At 52.5% G+C, this 21362-nt stretch overlaps 1 protein-coding gene across 2 annotated transcripts in view; it reads right to left on the reverse strand.

Moving 5' to 3' along the window:
* Positions 1–2018: 2018 nt before the first annotated feature.
* The window catches only part of PLXNA2 (plexin A2), a 139462-nt gene continuing 120118 nt past the window's right edge, over positions 2019–21362 (reverse strand). For both annotated transcript variants that reach the window (XM_048327622.1, XM_048327623.1), the window contains exons 21-32: positions 20274–20416; positions 17922–18190; positions 14301–14367; positions 13540–13686; positions 13010–13169; positions 12795–12898; positions 8523–8622; positions 6256–6446; positions 5698–5867; positions 3834–4046; positions 3366–3516; positions 2019–2463 (exon numbers count right to left, since the gene is read on the reverse strand). In XM_048327622.1, coding sequence (XP_048183579.1) covers positions 2368–2463; positions 3366–3516; positions 3834–4046; positions 5698–5867; positions 6256–6446; positions 8523–8622; positions 12795–12898; positions 13010–13169; positions 13540–13686; positions 14301–14367; positions 17922–18190; positions 20274–20416 — 1811 coding nt within the window. In that variant the 3' untranslated portion in view covers positions 2019–2367. The remainder of the gene's footprint in view (positions 2464–3365; positions 3517–3833; positions 4047–5697; positions 5868–6255; positions 6447–8522; positions 8623–12794; positions 12899–13009; positions 13170–13539; positions 13687–14300; positions 14368–17921; positions 18191–20273; positions 20417–21362) is intronic.

Raw genomic sequence — 21362 nt, forward strand, 5'->3', positions numbered from 1 at the left:
TGGAAACTGTTTGGGAACTTTTTGGAGTGCTGTCTTTGGGTTTCAGAGTACCATGAGCATTTGGTGAACCCAAACCAACAATCACAGCTAGAACAGATCTGGAAATCCCTCCCTGTGAACAGTAGGAACAGAACCAGCAAAAACCTGCAGGATTTCGAAGCCTGAATCTCTGCCATGTCCTGTGGTACCTGCAGCAAAGAGCAGGCCAGCCTGGGGAGGGCTCCAGTGACATTCCCAGTGCTGGGCTCCGCAGTGCCTGACCTTTAGTAGGACTTTTGCACATTATCTGCCTTAGAAATGGGATTCACTGTGCAGGAGCAGGATCCCTGCGAAGGGAACTCTGGGATAACAGGCAGTAGGAACCCCGCTCTGCCTCTCAGTCTCTGCTTCTGCCACTCTCCCCCTGTCTCAGTAAATCCAGTGCTCAGGCTGCTGTAAATGTCAAGAACTTATTGCACAAGGTTGATTATTATCATCAGTATTTTCTGCTTTTCAGAGAGACTCACAGAAGTGGATTACCAAAAGAAAGTGGACTTGGCATGGCTTTTACTGAATGGTAATTAAACCATGTTTCCTGAGTATTTCTCTACATGCTTCTCCCCTCGTCTGGCGCTGGACTGCAGGACACCAAAAGCCAGCAGCTCTCTGGGAGCCCTGCTGGGCTCCTCCAGGCAGGAATGGTGGAGGAGGGGGATGGATATGGAAATGGATTTTCCTTCGACACACACTGGCTGCAAAGGAAGGTCCCAGTCTGGTGTGACACCGCCTGGGCAGACACCAGGAATTATTTTGCTGCCATTCCCAAGCTCCTGCAGCCAACACTTGTATTTCCATTAGGCCTCCTCTCCCTGCCCTCCCCACTGCAGCCTGCACACGCATCAATATTTACTACAGAGAGAAATATTTACAGCATTCCTTCCCCTCCTGGCACTCTACAAAGGGACACACATAAGCTTTGGTGTCTTTGAAAGAAATAACACTCACAAACATTTGCCTGTCACTGGCCACAGGAACATGTGCTGTGGGGGCCAGCAAGGAACTGAAGAGAACAACGAGACGCCAACACAGAGACACGACAGCAGAGCTGGCTGGCCCGGGGGTGCTGGTTAAGGTTTGCTCTTGCCCTGGAGCAGAGATTTCTCTCCCTTTGCCAGTGGAAATGCAAGTCCTGGCCCTGGGTGAGGCGGCAAACGCTGGTGGAGAGACCCAGAGGGAGCCTGTGCCCAAGGACTCCGCACATCCAGCAGAAAAGCAACAACAATCTGCTCTCCCAGCATCCAGGCTTTTCAAGTATTGTCACCGTAAACATCGGGGTTTGTGGGGTTTTGCTGCGAGACATCGGAGGCGGCTGCTGGAGACCCCCAAAACCAACCCTGGAGGCGTCGGCCCAGCTCTGCCTTGGCACCTGCAGGAACCAGCAGTGGACACTGAATGGATCCCTGCCGGATCACCACGGCCATGCCGGACACTGCTGGATCCTTGCCAGATCACTGTGGCCATGCTGGACACTGCTGGACACTGCTGGACCACCGGCAGCCAGCGAGGTGGGATGGAGGTGGAAAAGGGAAAAGCAATGAAATTCAGATCTTCCCTCATTTGACAGTAAATGGGATTAAAAAAAAAAATAGACATTATATAAATACATGGATAAAGCTGGATGTCAAGACAGGTCGGATGATCTGATGGTTTTGCAGTTCAGGTAAAGTTCCTCCTAGTGCCTCTAAGTTACTCAGCCACTGGACTATTTTCAGGCTAAACTGCTATTTCACTTGTGTAAAAAGGTGTGGTGCAAACTTGTGCTCGTATTTGTTGTAAGATCCCAAAACAAAGACATTTCGGTTTTCCAGACGTTCCAGTTGGTGTGAGAGTCCGTTCGCAGAATGCCTGAGCCGTGTCCTCGGGAGGTTCTCGGGGACAGGATTCAGAGCTGCTCCTTCTTGCCAGGATTATCTCTATGGCCTCTGTGGTTTTTGCTCTATTTCTTCTTTTTTTTTCCTTTTCTTCCTTTTTTTTTTAAAAAAAAAAACCCTTTAAATAAAGTTTTATTTTCTAATATACATTAAACAATTTTCATGCAAAGCAGCAGTCGTGGAGAGATCCAGACTTTCCAGGTTCCTTCTTTCCGTGTACGCGCGAAGAAATGATCCGCCTTGCTTGGACTTTGATTGAGATGTTTCATCTTCTTGTCTTCCTGCCCTTTCAGACTGGGTCCTGTATGATTTTTGAGCACAGCCAGTCCTTGGGCCAGGCTCTGCTCCCTCCAGAAGAGCCTTGGGGGGGTGTGTCCAGTGCCTTCCTTGTTTGTTCTCCCTCCAAATTCCCGAGAGTCCCTGCAATCCTCTGCCCTTTGCTGTCCGTGACCTTTCTTCAGCTCTCAAACGACATGGCCCCAATGAGTTGCTCTACTTTGTAAGCCAAGCGCTGCCTCCGAGCCTGCTCATCCTGCTCCAGAGCCCCGATGAGCTGGGGAAGAAACAGAAAAAGGGGGAAAAAAAGAATTAGAGAGAGAAATCAGTGTGAGAGAGGGGGTGGGAGAGGTGGGTGGGCAGCGAGATGTGAGCAACTTGAAGTGGGGAGGTGCGAAATCCCAATAAACGGTGAAGCAACTTGGCTGTCGTTGGTTTGTTGGACCCCTTGATACCCACCCAACAAAACCCACTCTGGTGCCTCAGACTCCACATTTCTTGTCTCGTTTAGCACGAAAGTGATGAGATTTTTCAACCCTAATGGGAAAATAGCCATGGCGTTGTATCACAAATGGCTACACGCAGTTTGATGACAAAACCCTTCCGTTTCACGGACATAATTACAAAATCGCTCCTTCTTGCGGGGAAATGAAGGGGTGGAACAGATGGCGAGAACCTGGTTTCAAGTGATGCATTCATTAAAGGAGCTCAGGCTGCCAGGGAGCCTTTGCAAACAGGAGCCTGTGTCACGGCAACGGGGATTTGGACCACGCTGCTCCCAAAGGACACCGAGGTTTCTGGGGAGCTTCTCTGGGTCATGAATGATTTCCACTGCACTGGGTGCATGCCAGGGCCGAGGAATCCAGGTGCTCCCACAATATTTTAGCTCTCAATCCTCCTGGCGAGGATGCTACAAGTGTGGCCAAACCCAAACCCCTCTGAGCGTGAAGAGAACAGCGGGGCAGGAGCGGCGCCAGCTATGGCCGAGCTGCATCCAGGGACGGGAGGGGAAGGAGCTCTGGAGGCAGCAGAGGGATCCCTACACAACCCAGCGCTGCATCTGCTCTCCCACGCACGTGCCGTGGGGCCCTATCGCCCCAGGGGACACCATGGCCCAGGGGATGCCACCACTCCAGGGGACACCACCACGGCCCAGGGGACAGCGCTGCCCACACCCACCTCCTCGCTGTACTTGCTGACGTAGGAGTAGATCTCGTTGAGTGCACTCAGCATGTTGAACTCCACGGCGTGCAGGCGCGACTGCTCGGCGAGGTAGGCGTTCATGTCCTGGTCGCTGATGGCCGGGAGCTTGGCGATGTCCGCGTAATACCTGCAGGAACGAGGGGTCAAGGGAGAAATGAGAAACAGGAACGCTCCAAGTGTTCCTCTTCCACCTGGGATTTAAGCTAAGCTCTGCAGGGATAAGAACATCCTTCTGCTTTGTGTTTACATCCAGCAAAACAGGATCCTGGGCTGTAATGGGCTGAAAACAAGAGCAGCGATGCTCGGCGGGGCTGAGAAGCACCCTGCAGCATCACTGATGGTCCCCGTGCTTCCCTTCCACTCAGGATGTTCTATTCTGAGATCCATGGGGTTTCAGGCAGGACCAGAGCACCCTGCATCCACACTCCCACGTGCTGCCCTCACCTTTCCACCCAGCTCTTGTAGCTGGGGATGTCCTTGGCATACAGCAGCTTGTTGGAGGGGGAGTCCTTGCCCAGGCGGTGCTCCGAGGTGGAGCAGGAATCCATGAAGGTCTGAGCCACCACGGAGAGGCAGGCATCCGTGATGCTGCCCTTGTGGATGTCGAACACGAACTGTGGGTTTTTGATCACGTTCACCCAGAAGCGGAGGGGGAGGCTGGGAGGGAAAGCAAGAAACGAAATGAAATGAGAAGACAAAGGCGAGGAAAGGGCACCTGCTGGAGATGGTGCTCCCAGGCAGAACACGAACGGTGGGAGGAGTAAGAGAAGAATTTAAACAGGAGCTGGGCCAAGGCCATCAAGCACCAGTTAGCCCAGTGCTGCTCAGATGGCTGGTGGTGGATCCTGCCACGCTGGGGAGCCGCTCTGGGCTCGGATCCCACACGGAGCAGTGGAGGAGATGAGGGGCAGGCTGGCTGTGCCAGGGCAGAGCTGGGCAGTTTGGGGGTACTGGGGGAGCATCTGCAGGAGGAGCCCATTAGGAGGAGCTGGTCAGAGCAGGGCTGCAGGGCAGGGTGAGCCGGGGGCAGCCCCGGCGCTAATCAGCGCTGCCCGGCGGCTCCGCGCTCCGTCACCTGCAGGAATCACAGGCTTTGTCCCCAAATCCCGGGGCCTTTGCAATCAAAGGGGAATTATTATTCCTTTTTTTCTCCAGCTGTATAGCAGGATCAAAAAAGCAGCTGCTGCTTTCTATTACCTTTCAAGTCGCAGCTCTCTCTATCTCTCCAGCTCGCTGAAGGCTGCAGCCTTAACTCTTGCAGTGCTGCAGGAGAGCAGCTCAGCCCCAGCCCCAGCCACCCCAGCTCTCTCTTCCAAACTTCCATTTGCTGTGACCTGCTCCAGGGGCAGCCTTCTCCCATGTCCCCACCGAAATTCCCTTTGTGGGAATGCTGCAGCTCAGCTGAGGTGGGGAGAAGGAAGGCCCAGGCCTGGTAGGGTCTGGTGGCTCTGGCAGACCAAACCCTGATGGTTATTGCTTTCTTTTTTCTCGTAATTTCTTGTGATTCTACAGTTTTTATCCCAATAACTCCTTCTTCTAAGGCTTTAAATGAATTGTTTTGAGCTTCCCACTGCCTTAGCAGGGAACCAGCTTTTGCAGCCATGATGATTAAAGGCCTTTTAAACCACGAGGGACTCAGGGGAAAATACAAGGTCTTTAGGGAGCAACCATTTGTTGTGCTTTTTTTTTCCTTTCTTGCAGAGGTAAATTTCCAACCCATGGAGGTTTTAATCCTAAAATAGCAGCAGAGGCAGAGATGTGAGTGCTCCTACTATTTGGAGAGGCTGGGCCCAGCTGTAGCCCATGCTGGGGCACGCAAAGCTGGCTCCTTGTCCCTGTGCCACCTCCTGCTGATGCCCAAACGCTCCAGGTGCTTTCCAAAGTGATGGGAAAGGTGCTGAGCTCTCCCCTCCCAGCCAATGCTGGCATTTGTGGCACAGCAGGGCTGTGCAGGCAGCACAGGGCAGGCACTTGAGCCCTGCTTCCCACTCACAGACCGGCTCTTTCCAAAGTCCAGCTGTGTAAATTAGGCCAGTGTCCAGCTCCCACCTGGGCAGAGGACTCAGAGGTAGCCAGGCTATTCCCCTTCCCTTCCAAATGAGGACATTTTATGATTTTATGATCCTATGAACACCACACTGGCAGCCCAGCCCAGGCTCAAACCCCACTGCCACACCCCCTGGGGCAGCACAGTGTCCATCTCCCGCTCTGGGGCTTGGCTGTTCCCAGCCCTTCCCAAAACAACTCCCATGTGGTTTTTTCCCCACAGTGGCTGAACACTCCTATCGGCCTCCCTGTCCCCCTTTACCAGTTGCTCTTCCAGGTGTGCCGGACGTCGGTGTCGTGGATGCCGTGCTTGTCCGCCTGCTCGTCCAGGAAGTCGAACATGTACTTGATGGCGAGGGGCAGGGCGCTGCCGCGGTGCACGGTGCTGAACAGCGTCTCGAACAGGTCGTCCACGAACTTCTGCAGAGTGCCCTGACGGGAGCATTGCAAATTAGACAACTTTGAACATTTTTTTAATGTAATTTTATTTTGTTTATTTGTTCGCCTCTGCCCAGGGTAGGGGGAACTGAAGTTTTCTTTGAAAAGGCTCTGTTTCACCGGGGGTTTGAGAATTTCTGCGTGAGGCCTGATAGGCTTCAATCAACAAAAAGGAGATTCCCAGAGCCAGAAGATACAAAGGAGCTAAATGAACATTGACAAATATCACCCGAGTGTGAGGAAATCTGGACTTCAGAACCCCTCCAACCCCAGGAAAACCCAGCAGGGACAGCCAGCCTGGGAGCTGAGCATCACCAGGGGCTGCACGGCAGCCCTGGATGAGCCTCACTGCGCTTCTCCCAAGTGAATTTAGCTCAGTTACCTTTGTAGCCAAGAGCCTGGTCAGGTAGATCTCCGACACCATCTTGCTGCCCCGGTCTCCTTCCTTCTGGTCGCCGTGGTCATGGTTCTTGACCAGGTGCCAGACCTTGACGCCGCTCTCCAGGTCGGGGGTGATCATGGGGGCGCGGGAGCGGAGGCTGTCGGGGCTCCCGGTGTAGCGGAACGTGGAGTCTGGGCCAGGGCAGAGAGGCTGGTCAGGCTCGGAGCAAAACCCTTCTGCACTTCCCTCAGTGCCCCCACCATGTCTGATAACGCCCAAACCACTTGCACGGGGCTTTTTAATGCAGAAATGAAATGGAAAACCCCCGTGGTTTTGTTCCGCACATGTTCTTGCTCCGCACCATCAAAATTCGGCATTTGCAGATTTGTGTTGGTCTCCACTCCACAAAAAACCTCAGAATTGAGCTGTTTTTTCTCCCAGACATGGACTTTCCTGCCCCATTCACATCCTTTCCTGGTGTGAACTCCTCATAGAGATCCACGCGAAAATCCTCCCCGAGTCACAGCTCACACGCATTAACCCGGGCACCAGCTCCTGCAGCAGCAGCGTCCTGATTCCAGGGTTTTGTAAATAATGAGGAGCTGCCCAGCACAGCCAGCACAAAGGACAGGAGAAACTGCTGAGCTTGTCCTTGAGGCTTTCAGGAGAGCAGTGAGGACTCAAGCTGAGCATCAACAGCAGAGCCTGAGGCCAGTCCTGCAGCCTGTGCCACCCCTGGACGGAGCAGGCCCAGCCTCCTGCTGTCCCTGCAGGGAAAGGGGAGCTCAAAGGGCACCAGACAACTTCCCCTTAATTGCTCAGAAGCCATGGAGGGATGTGAAACATTTATTTATATATTTCACTTCCCAAAGAAGTCCCTCCCTGGATCCCATGCCCAGCATCTCCAGGACGAGAGACGAGGCTGAGGAGCCCAACTGTGCCTTGCTGGGTTTTTCCTCTCGCTACATTTCTTTGTTCTCTGGGATTCTCGTGTGTTTTCTCAAGTTTAGCCTTCAATTCACTGCTCACCCTCCTCGTCAAGAGTGCGGGGATCAATCATAAATCAGCTGAGGGAAATACTCAACTCATTACCAAAGTAGCTGGATTTTCATCCCTGATTAAGGCTTAGATAAATGAGTGCTCCAACTGATATAATTAAGGAGACAGACAGGGGGACAGATCAGGAAGCATCCAGTAATTCTATTTTTAAACATATCTCTGTACTGATATATAGCTGGGGAAGTAAATAAGTATCTAATTTAAATTCTGCTGGCACAATTAGAAATATTAATCTTAACATGAGCAATGATCGCTCATATTGGTGCTTTGCAAAAGCTTTTCCAGCTGACAGAGATCAATGAGCACTGAGGGCTCAGGCTGTGAGACCCAGCCTTGGTTTTTCCATCACCTATGGAAATGTGGCTACGGGATGTGTTGGACACTTGTGGGCCTACACCTGGCAGGGAGAAATGCCTTTCCTCCTGGTTTTTACCTCAAGACTCCCCTGCTTTTGGCTCCTCAGAACCCTTGCTCGAACTAAAAACCAACATTATTTTGGGAGCTATAAACAAGAGGAGGAGATGGGTTCGTCAGGAGACTTTTTGCTGGTAAAACACTCTGTGAAATGAACGATAATGAAAGATCAGCACTCGAGAGATTTTGCCACTGCTGCCTTTTATGGAAGTCTATTATTACAATTATTGTGGATTTAGTGTTCCGAGCGTGCACCTGGCACCTCGCAGGCTCATTTTCTCAGGCTGCAGCATCTTCAGGGACCCTCTGGAATGTGCTGAGCCCTGCTATTATGCAAATCAGGAATTCCCAGGTGTGCACATCCCTGCACTCTGTGCTAAGATTGCCCTTCCCCATTTGTGACCCATTAGCTCAGAGCTCAGGCTCCTGCACGTGGAGACGAAACAGGAGAAGGAATCAGGTTTTTCTGTGGTGCAGCCCTGCTCAGGGCCAAGGGGCTCAAAGATCCTTTCCTGCATCACCCATCCCCTCTGAGCCCTTGGAACCTTCCCAGGACCCACATTCCCAAAGGCTGCTCTTGTGCTTGGCACTTCCTTTTCCCTCTTCTCACCTCCTCTGGTCCTTTTGCTGTTCTCATAGCTGGAAAAGCCTTTGCAAACCAAACCAGCAGCCAAGGACGTTTCTCTGTTGATTTACATCCATTTTGGGTGGTTCTTTGGGGCAAGCTGCTTCTTTTTCCCCACCTAAATTGCAGTTTTGGTCCATGAGCCATCCCTCCCCATCCCATTTCTCACCGTATCTGCTAATTGATGTCCGGGAGATGCTGGCAGAGGCAGGAATGTTGTAGGAGGAGGTTTGCTTGGGAACCAGAGCCACCACGGAGCGGTCTGACACCTGGGGAGGCAGAGCAGCAGAAGGTCAGTGGGATTCCCTGTGCACACTGTGATCTCCAGCTGCTGATCCCGCAGATCCTGGGGAGAGGAGTCCAGGACACGCTCCCAGCCTGGCTGAGCCCTGTGCTGGGTCAGGCCACAGCAAGAGCCTGAAGGAAATGAGGGATAAATCAAAAGACGTGGTGAAGATGCTTTTGGTCGTTCTGATTTAAGATTATGCCTTACCCAGTAAAAATGAGAATCTCAAGAATTGTTGTGATCCAATTAAAGTAACAATGCAGAGGGAATAAAAGGGCTGTAATAACGTTATGGGCCATAAAACATTCCTATTAAACCATTTTTTATTTTAGCAATTTTTACGAACTTTAAAAGTTTGATTTATGGCAGAGCGAGTCATAAAGCCATCTTTCAGGGTATTTAATTGTTATCCCTTTACTGCTCCAGAGAAGGAATTAAACACTGGGAAGTCAAACTATAAATGAACATTAGCGCTAACAAGGTTTTGTTACAGCAGATTTTAGTAACCATGTTTAATTTTATCCTCCCTATAAATCTGGTAGTCACTGGAAGTTTTCTAACTTATTCCCCTTAATTAAGGATCTGCAGGTTTCCAGGGAATGGGCCTGAGTGGCTTTTAATTTTGAACTTGTGACCTGTGGTGCAGCACAGCGAGGGAGCAGAGAGTCACCACATCTTGCCAGGGCCCAGCAGACACTTTTTAGAGGCTCAGCACAAAAGAAATGGCTCTTTCTGCTGCAGGAATTGCTTTTTGGGGCTAAACCCTGCGTTATTTGCCAGAAATCTTGTGATGGACTCAGCACTGACCCTATGAACGGAGGTTTTTTCTCCCCCAGCAGCTCCAGGGATTTGTACAACATCTGCAGCACAAGGTGAGCTGCACACAGCGACCTGCGCTGCCTCCAAGGCCCTGGGCTGCATTCAGATGAAAGGTTTCATGGAAAATCGAGTTGTTATTACTGCTGGTGATAGTGGAAATAATAGTTACTTGTGTTTCACGGCGCAAAAGTGAGATTTTTCTAAGCAAAACACCCCAAACACCTCCATTATTTCCTTTGCTGCTCCTGCCTCACTTCATCCAATTTATTAAGTCAGTGGAAGAAGTGATCAGCGCTGATATTATTTCCTTAGGCTGTTATTAGCTGCCACTTCAGCTCCATTTCACCAGGGAGAAACCCGAGCCCAGGGTGCTCCCGTGCCGGATCCATTTCCACCAGGGCTGTGCTTAACTGGGGGAGAGGCACTAAAAATTCCACACACACAGAAGAGCACTCACACTCTCTAAATTTCGGGTGGAATGGCTGCTGTCAGCTCAGCCCCAGCAGCTGCAGATTGGCCTCAGACGGAGCAGGCGCTCGCTCCCCCCTCGCGCTGCCACGCTCCCAGAGCACCCCCGGGACACACTCTGAGCTGCCTGGCTGCTTTACAGCTTTATAAATATTCTGATTATTCTACAAGCTGGAAACACGGCGCACAAAACACCTTAAAGACAGGGAAAATAAAACCTGGGGAGGGGGAGACGGGAGCGCAGGCCATGGTGCTGTGTCGGTGCGGGGCAGCGAGGGCGCGATGAGGATTCCAGCTCCACATCCACACCACCCTCAGCGCCTAAGCCTCATTTTCCACCCAAACCTTCCCTTTCTCCTTCTAGTTTTTCATTTAAAGCAGTTTCCTGGTCTCCTGGCCTCCCCAGACTCGAAGAGGCTGACAGGTATTCATGCTCTGCTGCCTCTGAGTTAACCCTGCGTGAGCCACTGTAAATCATTCGATATTAAATTCGGTGTTTCATTTTTCCTGAGTGAAACCACATGGGGTAAGGCTCTCCCATGGAGCTTAATAGGCATGAAACCAAAAGGATACGACACAAATGTAATACAAGTCCTTGCCATGTATAAAAGCACCAGAGAATTTAACAAAGAATTACACTTATTTAAGCTAGGCATCTATTTTTATAAATGAAGAAATAAGCAGGAGGTGCACAGTGCTCTCTATAATTTTATAAAGTGGTTCAAAACTATTAGAAAGGTGAATATTTCTCTTTAATTCCAATTTGGGTTTTGTACGTGGAGGCTTCCCATGAAAAATGCGTTTGATCTCTTACTGTATTTTTGTGATTCTAATGCAGAAAACAAAAGCAGCCATGTCAAAACCCAGCATCCAGGTGTGGAGCTAGGAAACCCTTGGAATTAAATACCCACTCTCAGGGCACAGTGAGGAGGAGGAGGTGGTTTGGAGCCCTGGAGGTGCAGGAATGGGGCTGTGGGGAATGGATCCCGGGAGTCAGGAGCAGGGAATTGAGGAGCAGCAGGGTTCTGCCCCCTCCTGCAGAATCCCAGGTGCAGCACCTGTCCAAGGGACACACCTGGAGCCCCGGGATGGGAACCTGGGCTGAGCATCTCCCAGCACCATCTGCAAACCCAGGGATCTCTCTGCCTTCAGAGCAAAACAAAGACAAGGCAGATCTCAATAAAAGATGGGCAGAGCTTTACAAAGCAGCTTCAATTTCTTCCCTAGAAATTTAGAAATCGTCTTCACTACTCCTCTGGAAACCCACATTTATTTTAATGGCTCGAACCACACCTGGTTCATGTGTCACACTCCTGTTAAATGGTGAGACAGCAGCACTTGGAACTCCAATGATTTTATACCCTCTTTAAGCTGGGCCTTTACCCAGGTATTTGTTTAACTGTGTAGCTCTGGAGCATCTGTATTTTTGATACCTAAGAAAAACATTTACTCCAACAGAAAAAAACCCCAAACTGGTAAGAATAAAAAAAAAATTTAAAAAATAATTTAAAATAATATATATTGCTATTAGATTTTGGCAAAAGCCTCGCCTTGACAAGATTTCTGCTGCAGTGAGAAGAATTTGGCTTCTCTTTAATCCGTTGGGCTGTGCAGAGCTCGGGCCAGAGCAGGCAGACACGTGTCACTACCTGGCTGGATGCTTGGCTGCCAACTTCTCCTTTCTTCCAGAGCAAACCTGACATTCAAATGGCAGCAAGAGCTGCAGCATCTTGAGTGCTGCGAGGACTTTGTTTATTTTAAGGGGAAGCTTTTGGCTCAGGTTTTCCCACAGGCACTGGAATGAAAGTGCTCCCTCCCCCAGCATCCAGCGCACGTCAGACAAGCACAGCTTTCACTTGTGACTTCCTCACGATGACTTTTAAAGATCAAGGCGTAATAAAGTCGCGCTGCTTCCCTGCATGTTGGTTAATCCCTTGCAACTGTCAGGTAAAACAGATTTTTAGGAACAATGGAATTAATCTGCACAACTCCTCTGACATTTTATGGCAATCTGTGTTTAAATCCTGGGGGCTGCTTGGAAAAGTTGACCCTGGAGGTGCTGTTTAACATGCACGGTGCATATTGATGCCCCTCTCCTGCCTCGCTCCCTGATTGCAGGGCTCCTGTCAATACTGGCTCCCATTCAAGTCCCCCAGCGTGAGTCAGGCTGATGGACTGGAGATGCTGGATAAACAGGGAAAGATGCCAGATTAAATACTAAACACTTCTGGGGAGGTGGTGATGGACAGGAGTAGGTTACGGGTCCCAATTAATGCAGTTATCCTGTGCTGCAGACAGGCTGGGAGGGAAAGATTTGATTCCCTGCAACCAAACCTCCCTCAGCCCGCTCCTCACCTCTCTTCCCCTCTCCCACACTGTAAGGAGCCCTTCCCAACAGCTCTGCCCCATCCAGGAGCTGAAGATGGCAAAAATTTCTCAGGCCTCCTCACCCATCCTGTCTGAGCATCTTCACTGCCTGGCTTCACTTTCCCATGACTTTATGCCTCTCCTTTTGTACTCCAGGCTGTCCCAGACCCCCAGACAAAGTCCTGAGGCCCCCCTGCTCCCCTCCCCAGGCCCCTCATCCCCAGCAGTGTCAGCTCAGCCCCTGCACGGCTCCCTCTGCCTCTCTCCCACGGCTGGCAGGTTTAATTCAGCTAATTTTCAACTCTGCTGCTTCCTTTGAGCTCCGTGTCAAGGTTGCTTTCCCCCCTAATGCTAAAGCACATGGAACCCTTCTGGTTTATCACACGAACGTGACCTCCCTGTCTGTCTGGGCAGACGAGACACTTGGGAATTCACTTCCTGCTGTTCTCCTCTTCCCTGCTGGCAGCTTTCTGGGAGCTGTCAGTGGGGCTGCTCCCTCACCTGATAGTGCACCAGGGTGTTCAGGCGCTTCCAGTCTCCCTCGATCTTGGTGGTGATGTCTTCATCCTGCAGCACCACCCGAGCGATCCGGCCCTGCCGCCACTCTGGGGAGAGGGGAATCCGCGGTCAGAGGGGGCCGAGCGCTGCAAGTCCCACCAGGAATCGCCCACCAGCCCCTCTGGTCACCCCCTCCCATCAGGCAGGGAAGCTCCTACCCAAATCCATGTCAACAGCTCTCGGTCTTTGGGAATAGGGGACGTTTTTGTACACGGCATCCAGGATCTTCTCCTTGACTTGGGTGATGGTGTCACAGTTCAGCACCTTCACAGGGATCTCTGGGCTGTTCTCGTTGTCTGGGTTCACGCAGTTTAGGATCTGCAAGAAAAGAACCACACCATGCTCTAAAGCGTAACCATGTCTCACAACAAACCTTTCCCATATAAAACCCCACTGCAGCCCTAAATGCATCACTGCTATTGCATCTAAAATATCGATAGAATCATGGCTGAGGGAGGAGTCCTGGATGTCCATTTTCATTTGCTGCAGGAGGGCAACGCCCAGTGCACAGTGAGATAAAAGCTTCCCCTCAGACCTGCATTCCCAAACCTGCAAACTGGGGACACACCTGGCTGGGACACGGGTCCTTAATGCCCAGCAACACTCACACCTCAGGCAGCGCCCTGCTCCCTGCTCCAAGGGCCAGCACAGCTGAGGGACAGCAGGATCCCCCAGCAGCGCCACTCACCAGGGTCTTGTACTCGATCTGCTGCCGGATGAGTTTGTCCTCGCTCAGGGAGTACCGCGCCTCGCCCGTGATGGCATCGATGGGGCCCTTCTCCATCTGCTGCTTGATGGCACAGTAGAGCATGAACAGGGGCTCTCCAGCACATTCCTGCACGAGAGGAGGACACCAGAGCTGACACAGGGGGAAGGTGCCTCTCCTCCAGGGCTCCCAGCCCCGTTTGGCACAGGATTCCTCCCAGCACAGGCTCAGCCCCCCTGTCTCAATCCTTAGCACATTGCAACCCAGGGCTGGCCCCCAGCAGCTCCTGGAGAGCACAGCCAAACCCACGAGCTCCACTGCTCCGTGGCTGTGTGGTCTTTGGCAGGGTAAATCCCTCCTGAATCTATATGGCTGTAAAAAAATGGAATTCGAGATCTCGATCTCACTGTTCACTCCCGTGGAGGAAATTCGGTGGGGCTTCCAAAGCCACAAATTAAGTTAAAAACTATGGAAGCCAAGGCATGAAGATGTGAGAATTTCCCTTAAGTACTGAAGAGATGTAACAGAACCTCCTTTACTTGGGAATTACTCCGGGAGACCTGAGGCTTGGGGAAGGGTGTGAGCATGGAGCAGCAGCCCCAGAGCAAATTTCCACCTCTCCTTCCTCCCTACTCCATCTTTTGGAGCCTGATGGAAGAGCTTCACCCCCAGATGCACCCCGGCCATGGCTGCAGGGTCAGACAGCAAAGCAGCAGCGGGGACCCCGCTCCATCTCTCCTCACCTTGAGGAATCTGTGGAGCAGGAAGGCAAACCAGTTCGTCAGCATCTTCTCCGCCACAGACTCGGTCCTGGGGAAGGCAGAGGGCACACATCACACACAGAGCCGGGCTCCAGAGCCGCACCTGGCACAGCGCTCCGGGGCAGCAGGATGAGGCCAGCGCTGTCCCCGCGCCTGCAGCGCTGCCAGCTGCCAGCCCCCGGTGGGGCTGGTGACAGCGAGCCTGGTGACACTCAGCTCCCCGCACGTGGAGCAAATTACAGCCTGGCTCAGTAAATCACTGGGATTTACAGCGGTTCCTGGCAATCAGGGACAGCCGAGTGACAATGGCAGGGAAATTGCAGCTTTCTCCCCAGTCCCACCCAGTGTCTTCTCCCCACATTGTGCCCGAGATTATCTCTAATTTAAATACAATGGCTCCTAATGATAGTTTTTAATGCTGCCTCTGCAGGACCCAGAGGCTTTCCTTAAAGCTCCACAGCCCCTTTTCCTGGGATGGGATGGCTCTGGTGGTCGCGGGGTGTCTCACATTGGAGCCCCAGCCCCGTGCAGGGAAGAGCTGCTGTGCTGCAGCCTGGCCAACTTGACCACGACTTTGGCCAGCTGTGACTGTGCCCCTGGCCAGCTGTGACCATGCCCCTGCCTGGCTCAGCACCACCAGCCTTCCCCTCACGAACACCAGGATCCGGTCCAAATTCCAGCAAGCAAAGAGGGATGAATCCAATTCCCTGCATCCTTTCCTCTGGGGACTGTCCCCTCTGCCCTCACCACGAACCAGGTCACCTCTTCCCTGGCCTGGAGACCACCACATCCCACTTCAGACCCATTTTCCCCATTTTTCCCCTTAAATGAGGGACTGCCTCTTGCTACGAATCCCCACAGCATTCCGAGCGCCTGGAATTACAAGCACACACTGAAGAAGCACAGGGCTCGATTCCAAAGCCAAGCAGATCAAGAATAAACAGGAGCCAGAGATTTCAACAAACAAAAACTGACACCAGTCGGCCAACAGAGCTGGGGTCACATCATCCATCATCTCCTAGGATGGCAACATCTGCCAGGAATTTGTGAAAATGTCTGCAGATCCCCAAAGAATTTAAGCCTAAATTGATTAACTGCCTAAAAATTCATCCTACAAATTGACACACGCGTCATTCTCCTGTTTGAAATATTTCAGGCACCCAATTAAAGAGGAGAAGCACCAGCACCCTTCCAAACAGCCCTGGAAAATGGAGAGGCAGTGACACAAACCACAGAATGGGTGACAAGCTCAGAAAATGATACATTCAGGACTTCAGGGGGGATATTAATTTAATAAACTACTTGGTTAATAGAATATTAAATGAAGAATTAGCAAGTCTCACAGTTAGCCCTCCCAGTGAAGCAGTGCTGTGCCCTGTCCCTGTGGGCTGCTCATGGCCTGACACCAGCTCTACAAAAAGCACTGAAGCGTGGAGTGACAGAGAAGTCGGGGCATTTTTCAGGGGTGAATGGGATGGGATACTCCAGGCCTGGCTCTTCCCTTTTATTTCTGTACCAGCAATACCAGATCAGCTGAACGGAGCAGCACAAAGAAACACCTCGGAGCATCCCTGTCAAATCCCACTTCTCCTGAGCTCCCAGCACTGAATCTCCTCCCAGCATGGCCTGACAACGAGGTATTTGCAGTGCCCCAGTCCTGGGGACAGCCAGCAATGGAGTCACTGTTGGGTTCACCACCACTGTCCTGTGCTGCCTGGGAGAGGGGCTGCTCTCAGCCTCCCTGGCTGCCTGGAGCTTCCCTGCCCTCCTCTGCCTTGGAAATGGGAAACTGCCTGCCAGCCCAGGGCCTGGCCTTCCTCCTACACATGGAGGGCTCTGCTGAGCCCCCAAATCTGCTGCCGGGTTCTCAGCTGCCCCTACCAGCACCGCTCTGTGCCATCGCCGGCCTCTGGATGCTGTTAAAGATCTGCTCCAAAAATAAAAAGTAAGCTCCTGGAGATCACCAGGGCACAAGAGAATCCCCAGGCTTGGAGCAAAGCCTTCTCATGCTGACCACAGAAGGAGGGCACGGCACGATCCAGAGATGATTTTTCAAAGGAGCCCAGCCTTGGCTGCTCCGCTGGCTTCCTGAGGCACGGGAAGAAAACAAACCTAAACAAAATGAGCTGAGAGAACCCAAAAAATAAGTATGTATTTTATTAACTCTCCCTGCTCTATGTAGGTCTCCAAACTGCTGTTGCCAACAACCAGAGCAGCTGTTTGATTTAACGTCAACTTTCTTGCTGTCTCCCGCGAGGGGCAGTCGTGGAAGAAAGAGAGAGGGGAAAGCAAGGAAGAAAGAGGGAAAGAACTGACTGTCAGTTATCAACTGCTGCCACCAGAGAGCTCAAAACATTCTAAAAAATAGTGTTTCACTTCATGGCTGATCACTCCTTATTAAGTCAGAGTGAGGAGTTCCAGGCTGGGCTGGTTTGGGCACTGACAGCCGGGCACAGGGTTGGGCCAGGGCTCAGCCCAAGGCCTAATAGGACCTGGAGTAACAGGACAAGGAATAAAGGTTTTAAACTAAAAGGGAGTAGATTCAGACTAGAGATAAAGCAGGAATTTTTATACGAGTGGTGAAACACAGGCCCAAGTTGCCCAGAGGGGGGGTAGATGTCCCATTCCTGGGAAGATCCAAATTCCCTGTGCAGTGGGTAAATCCCGGTGCAGGACAGAGAGCCCACGGCCCCGACTCCTTGCTGGCTGCTGCAGGGAGGAGGGGGCACAGCTCTTATCACCATCCCTGTGTTTTCTGGAGCACCAGGAAAAGCCATTATTGATGGCTGAGGCAGAAGACGCCTTCCCAGCCACTCGTCAAACCACGGGGGAAATTAAGGCCGCTTCCTTTGCCGAGATGAGTTATTGCCTCCGCAAACACAGCCAGATTTAAAGCAATTTCCTGTCAAGTATATTCATTGTGGCTGGAGGGACCCCTGAAATTTTTCTGGAGCTGTGAAACCCTCCCTTCTCTCCAGTGTGATGCCAGCACAGCCGAGGGGCAGCACTGGCCAAGGCCAGGCTCTGCAGGACCCCCGAGGATGTGGAGAACACGGGGAGACTTTCCCTTGTGCCCGCTGTTCTGCCCCACATTCATGCACATTTTTTCCCTATTTTCTTGCTGCCACTTCCCAGCTCTATCTTGGGTGAGTTGCTCAATCCATCCTTGAGCTCCTGGCCCAGCTGTGGCACAGAAATGCTGCTCTTTGGCCAGGCAGAGCCCAAGGATCCAGTCTGAGACCCTGTCCAGACATCTGTGAGCTCCCAGAGCAGGGCTAACCCCTCGTGCTGGAGACAGGTGAGGAAATGGATGGGAATCCTCCACGGAGAGCAGCAATTCCCTTCCAACGCCACCACCCACAGAGCCCTCAGAGCACAGAATCCTGGAATTATTTAGGTTGGAGAAAACCTCTGAGAGCATCGAGTCCAACCTGTGACCGATCCCCACCTTGTCAACCAGACCAGACCAGGCCATCCAGAGACTCCACCACCTCCCTGGGCAGCCCCTTCCAACCCTCTCCATGGAGAAATCCCTCCTGACTGCCCCACCAGCGTGGCCGTGCCGGCCCATGGGATCCATCCCCTCCCTGTCCCTGGCCTCACCTGCGCAGGAGCAGCTTGGGGTGGTTCTTGTTCTCCAGGTTCTTCTCGATGAGGTCGGAGAGCAGCTGTTTGAGGACGTCGGTGGCGTACTCCAGCTTGCCCTGCAGCCCCGTCATGATGAGCGAGGCCACGTTGCCGCGGTCCCGCATGGAGAAGCTGCGCTGCAGCTCCAGCGTGCGGATGAAGGTCAGCAGGAACACCTTGTTGTTGATCAGCTGAGCAAAGAGCTTCAGGGCCTTCTCCACGCTCTGCTGCCCATTGCCTTGGACCTGCAGGAGGAGAGCACGGCCATCGGCCACGGCACGGGGGGACAAGGGACGGGAGGGCAGCGCTGCCAGCACTGGGGGAGTCACAGGAGCATGGAATGGTTTGGGTGGGAGGGGACCTTAAAGACCATCTCATTCCACCCCCTGCCATGGGCAGGGACACCTTCCACCATCCCAGGGTGCTCCAGCCTGGCCTTGGACACTGCCAGGGATCCAGGGGCAGCCACAGCTGCTCTGGGCACCCTGTGCCAGGGCCTGCCCACCCTCGCAGGGAAGGATTCCTTCCCAATATCCCATCCATCCCTGCCCTCTGTCAGTCTGAATCCATTCCTCCCTGTCCTGTCCCTGCAGTTCCTGATGAACAGTCCCAACTCCAGCTCTCTTGCCACCCCTTCAGATCCTGGAAGGTGCTGGGTGGTCTCCGCACAACCTTTTCTTCTCCAGGCTGAACATTCCCAACTCTCCCAGCCTGTTCCAATCCCCTGAGTGACTTCCTGGCCTCCTCTGGACTTGCTCCAGCAGTTCCATGTCCCTCTCACGCTGGGGGCACCAGAAGTGTGCACAGGATGGTTTAACCCTGGCTGCACAGGCCAGCGCCCATCCCTCAAGGCCTCAGCGCCCATCCCTCAGGGTCTCAACATCCCTGCATGTGGTTTCTGGTCCATGCTGAGCAAACCTCCCCCTCCACAGCTCCCCCGAATCCTGGCTGGGAGCTGCGCTCTGTGCATGCCATAAAGCAGCAGCTTTGAGCCTAATGGCCCCAGAAATGACACCCAGTTCTGCTTGTTCTGCACAAAAAAGTGGCACTCTTGTAAGTAAATTAAACACTAATTTAGACTATTGCTTTATTATGGGCCAAGTGTAAAAAATTAATTGAGGCTTTCAGCCAGTTGCGGATTCAAGTAATTCATTACGAGTGAAAATGATGAACTGCACGAAGCAACTCTTTACCAAACATCTTGGAGAGTTATGTATTGGTTTTACTAACGTTACATAATTAAGCAACTGTGTAATTGGCAACACATTTATCACTTCTGCAATTCTGTTTTTCATGAGTAAAACAAAAAGCATTCATATTTGTTTGCGGGAGCATCAGCTTCTTTGGCAACTCCAACAGCAAACATAATGCATGGAGCTGGAAAACTCGGAGCAGGAATGGGCTGGGAGAGGCTGCTTCTGTTTTAGCAACGCCACAGAGACTGCTCGGTGCTGGTGGCCGAGGAAAGGAACCCAAATTAACGCTTTAATGCTGGGAACTGCCTGCCTGGAAAAGGAATCCAGCCCTGGAGCAACCAGGACTCCTCCCTCCTGCATCCAACCCTGCTCTGTGTGGAGGAAACAGGATTTCAGGGTATACTGGGGCAATCCCAGTCTCTGAAAAGCTGAGCTGAGCCTGTGGACATCCCACACGGAGGACGGCAGCCTCATCCCAGCGTGAGGATCACAGCCCCATCCCGTGGGAAGGAAGGCAGCTCCATCCCAGGTGTGAGATGATGTTTGTGAACCCCATCCTTTTTTTGGCCCTCTCCCAGGTGAGCGGGGCCCATCTGCCAGGTGCCCCGCTGGAGCCTTGCACGTTCCCAATTCCTCCGTATCCCCAGGGAAAATCTTTTCTTTATTTTTACACATCTTAGTGGGAAAACCAGGGAGATGGAAGCACTTGCTCGGAGGCTGGAGAGCCTGGGCATTCCCCTTGCCCTCCTGTGGACACGCGAGGGAACAGCAGCGGGATGCTCCGGGCAGGATGCTCCGGGCACTCAGCCATCCCCTGCACCTCGAGGCGGCTTAGAAGGACTTTAGAGCACACCATAACATCTCTGCCCTGCTCTGCTGCTGCCCTAGAGCAGTATAAACCCCCATAAAATAAAAATAAACCAACACCAGGGAGGAGAAACCGAAAGGAAGCCGGTGATGTGGGCAGAGATAAAACTCCAGGCTCGGAGTTAAAATGAACTCGGGGCTCAGCCTGCTGACCCCAGGGCATCCAACACGCTCTGGTGTGGAGCCGTAAAGGTGCTGCAGGGCTCCCTGCTGGCTTCCCTGAGGGCTCAGAGAAACCGGGAGAGCCGGAGCAGAGCCGGGTTACCTCCAGCTCCCGCAGGACTGGGTGGTCCTCGATGCCCGGGAACAGCACCCTCATGGCGTAGGTGCGGTAGTCCAGGTAGGGGATCCCGGAGCGGTCCAGGTCGCTGGTCAGCTCATTGATGTCCGTCTGCAGCTCTGCAAAAGCTGTTCGGGGGAGACAACAGGGCAGGGAGAGCTGAGCTCCGGGAGCCTTTGGGAGAAGGTTTTGGGCAGGGCTGGCTGCCTGCTCTCCCCGTGGACACGGCAGGAGGGGCCAGCTCAGGAAAGGATTCCGAGGAGCTCAGACACCCTTGGAGACTCCATCTCAGCAGCCGAGGGTGGGAGAGCAGGCACTGCTCAGAGCAGAGACTGAGAACAAAGCTGTGGCTAATTTGTATGCAGTTCACACCTGTGCACACACACCTAAAACATCAGCACAAGGCTGCACAGAGAAACAAGGATATGTTTTCATAACTTGGTGCCTCCCCTCCTTTCCTTTCTTCTGGTTTTCCTCCTCTATCAACAGTTGCCAAGATAATCAAATCTGATGCAGATCAAATCTGAGCTGCTGCAGGGGTCAGGAAGGGATTTATTCTTCCTCTCATAACACCATGTTCTACAGCTGGATGTGTCTCCTCGTGTTCCCTCTCCAAAGTGTGACACGCTGGCTCAGTGAGACCTCTGTACCCCAGCTGGGCTGTGCCAAGCTGTCTGTGGTTTCTCCTGAATACATCTCAATTTTTGCCCTGTGCTTTCAAGGCTACCCTTGAAATCAGCTGAACAAATCCAGTGCAACTCTCTCTCTCCACTATGAAATGTGCAGCTTTCTATTTATGTTACTTTGATTGATTAAGCCCCTGCCCAGGTGGGAGGATGTAGGAAACAACAGCAGCACCCCCCCAAAACCCCACCTTCACCTGCAGGGTGAGGGGGGCTCAGCTGCCTCCTCGCAAGGGACAGGACTTGTCCATGTGGAAACTTGCAAGCAGCAGCTCTGGATGCTCCAGATAACACCCCAAACTTCCCAGAAGCAAATGCCTGAGGAGCTTCTTCCTACCCCCTGAACCTACTCTTGCTGCTCTGGGCTTACGCTTGGGCCGGAGGAGGGACT

Source organism: Corvus hawaiiensis, chromosome 24 (assembly GCF_020740725.1).
Source record: "Corvus hawaiiensis isolate bCorHaw1 chromosome 24, bCorHaw1.pri.cur, whole genome shotgun sequence".
In the NCBI taxonomy this organism is placed as follows: Eukaryota; Metazoa; Chordata; class Aves; order Passeriformes; family Corvidae; genus Corvus; species Corvus hawaiiensis.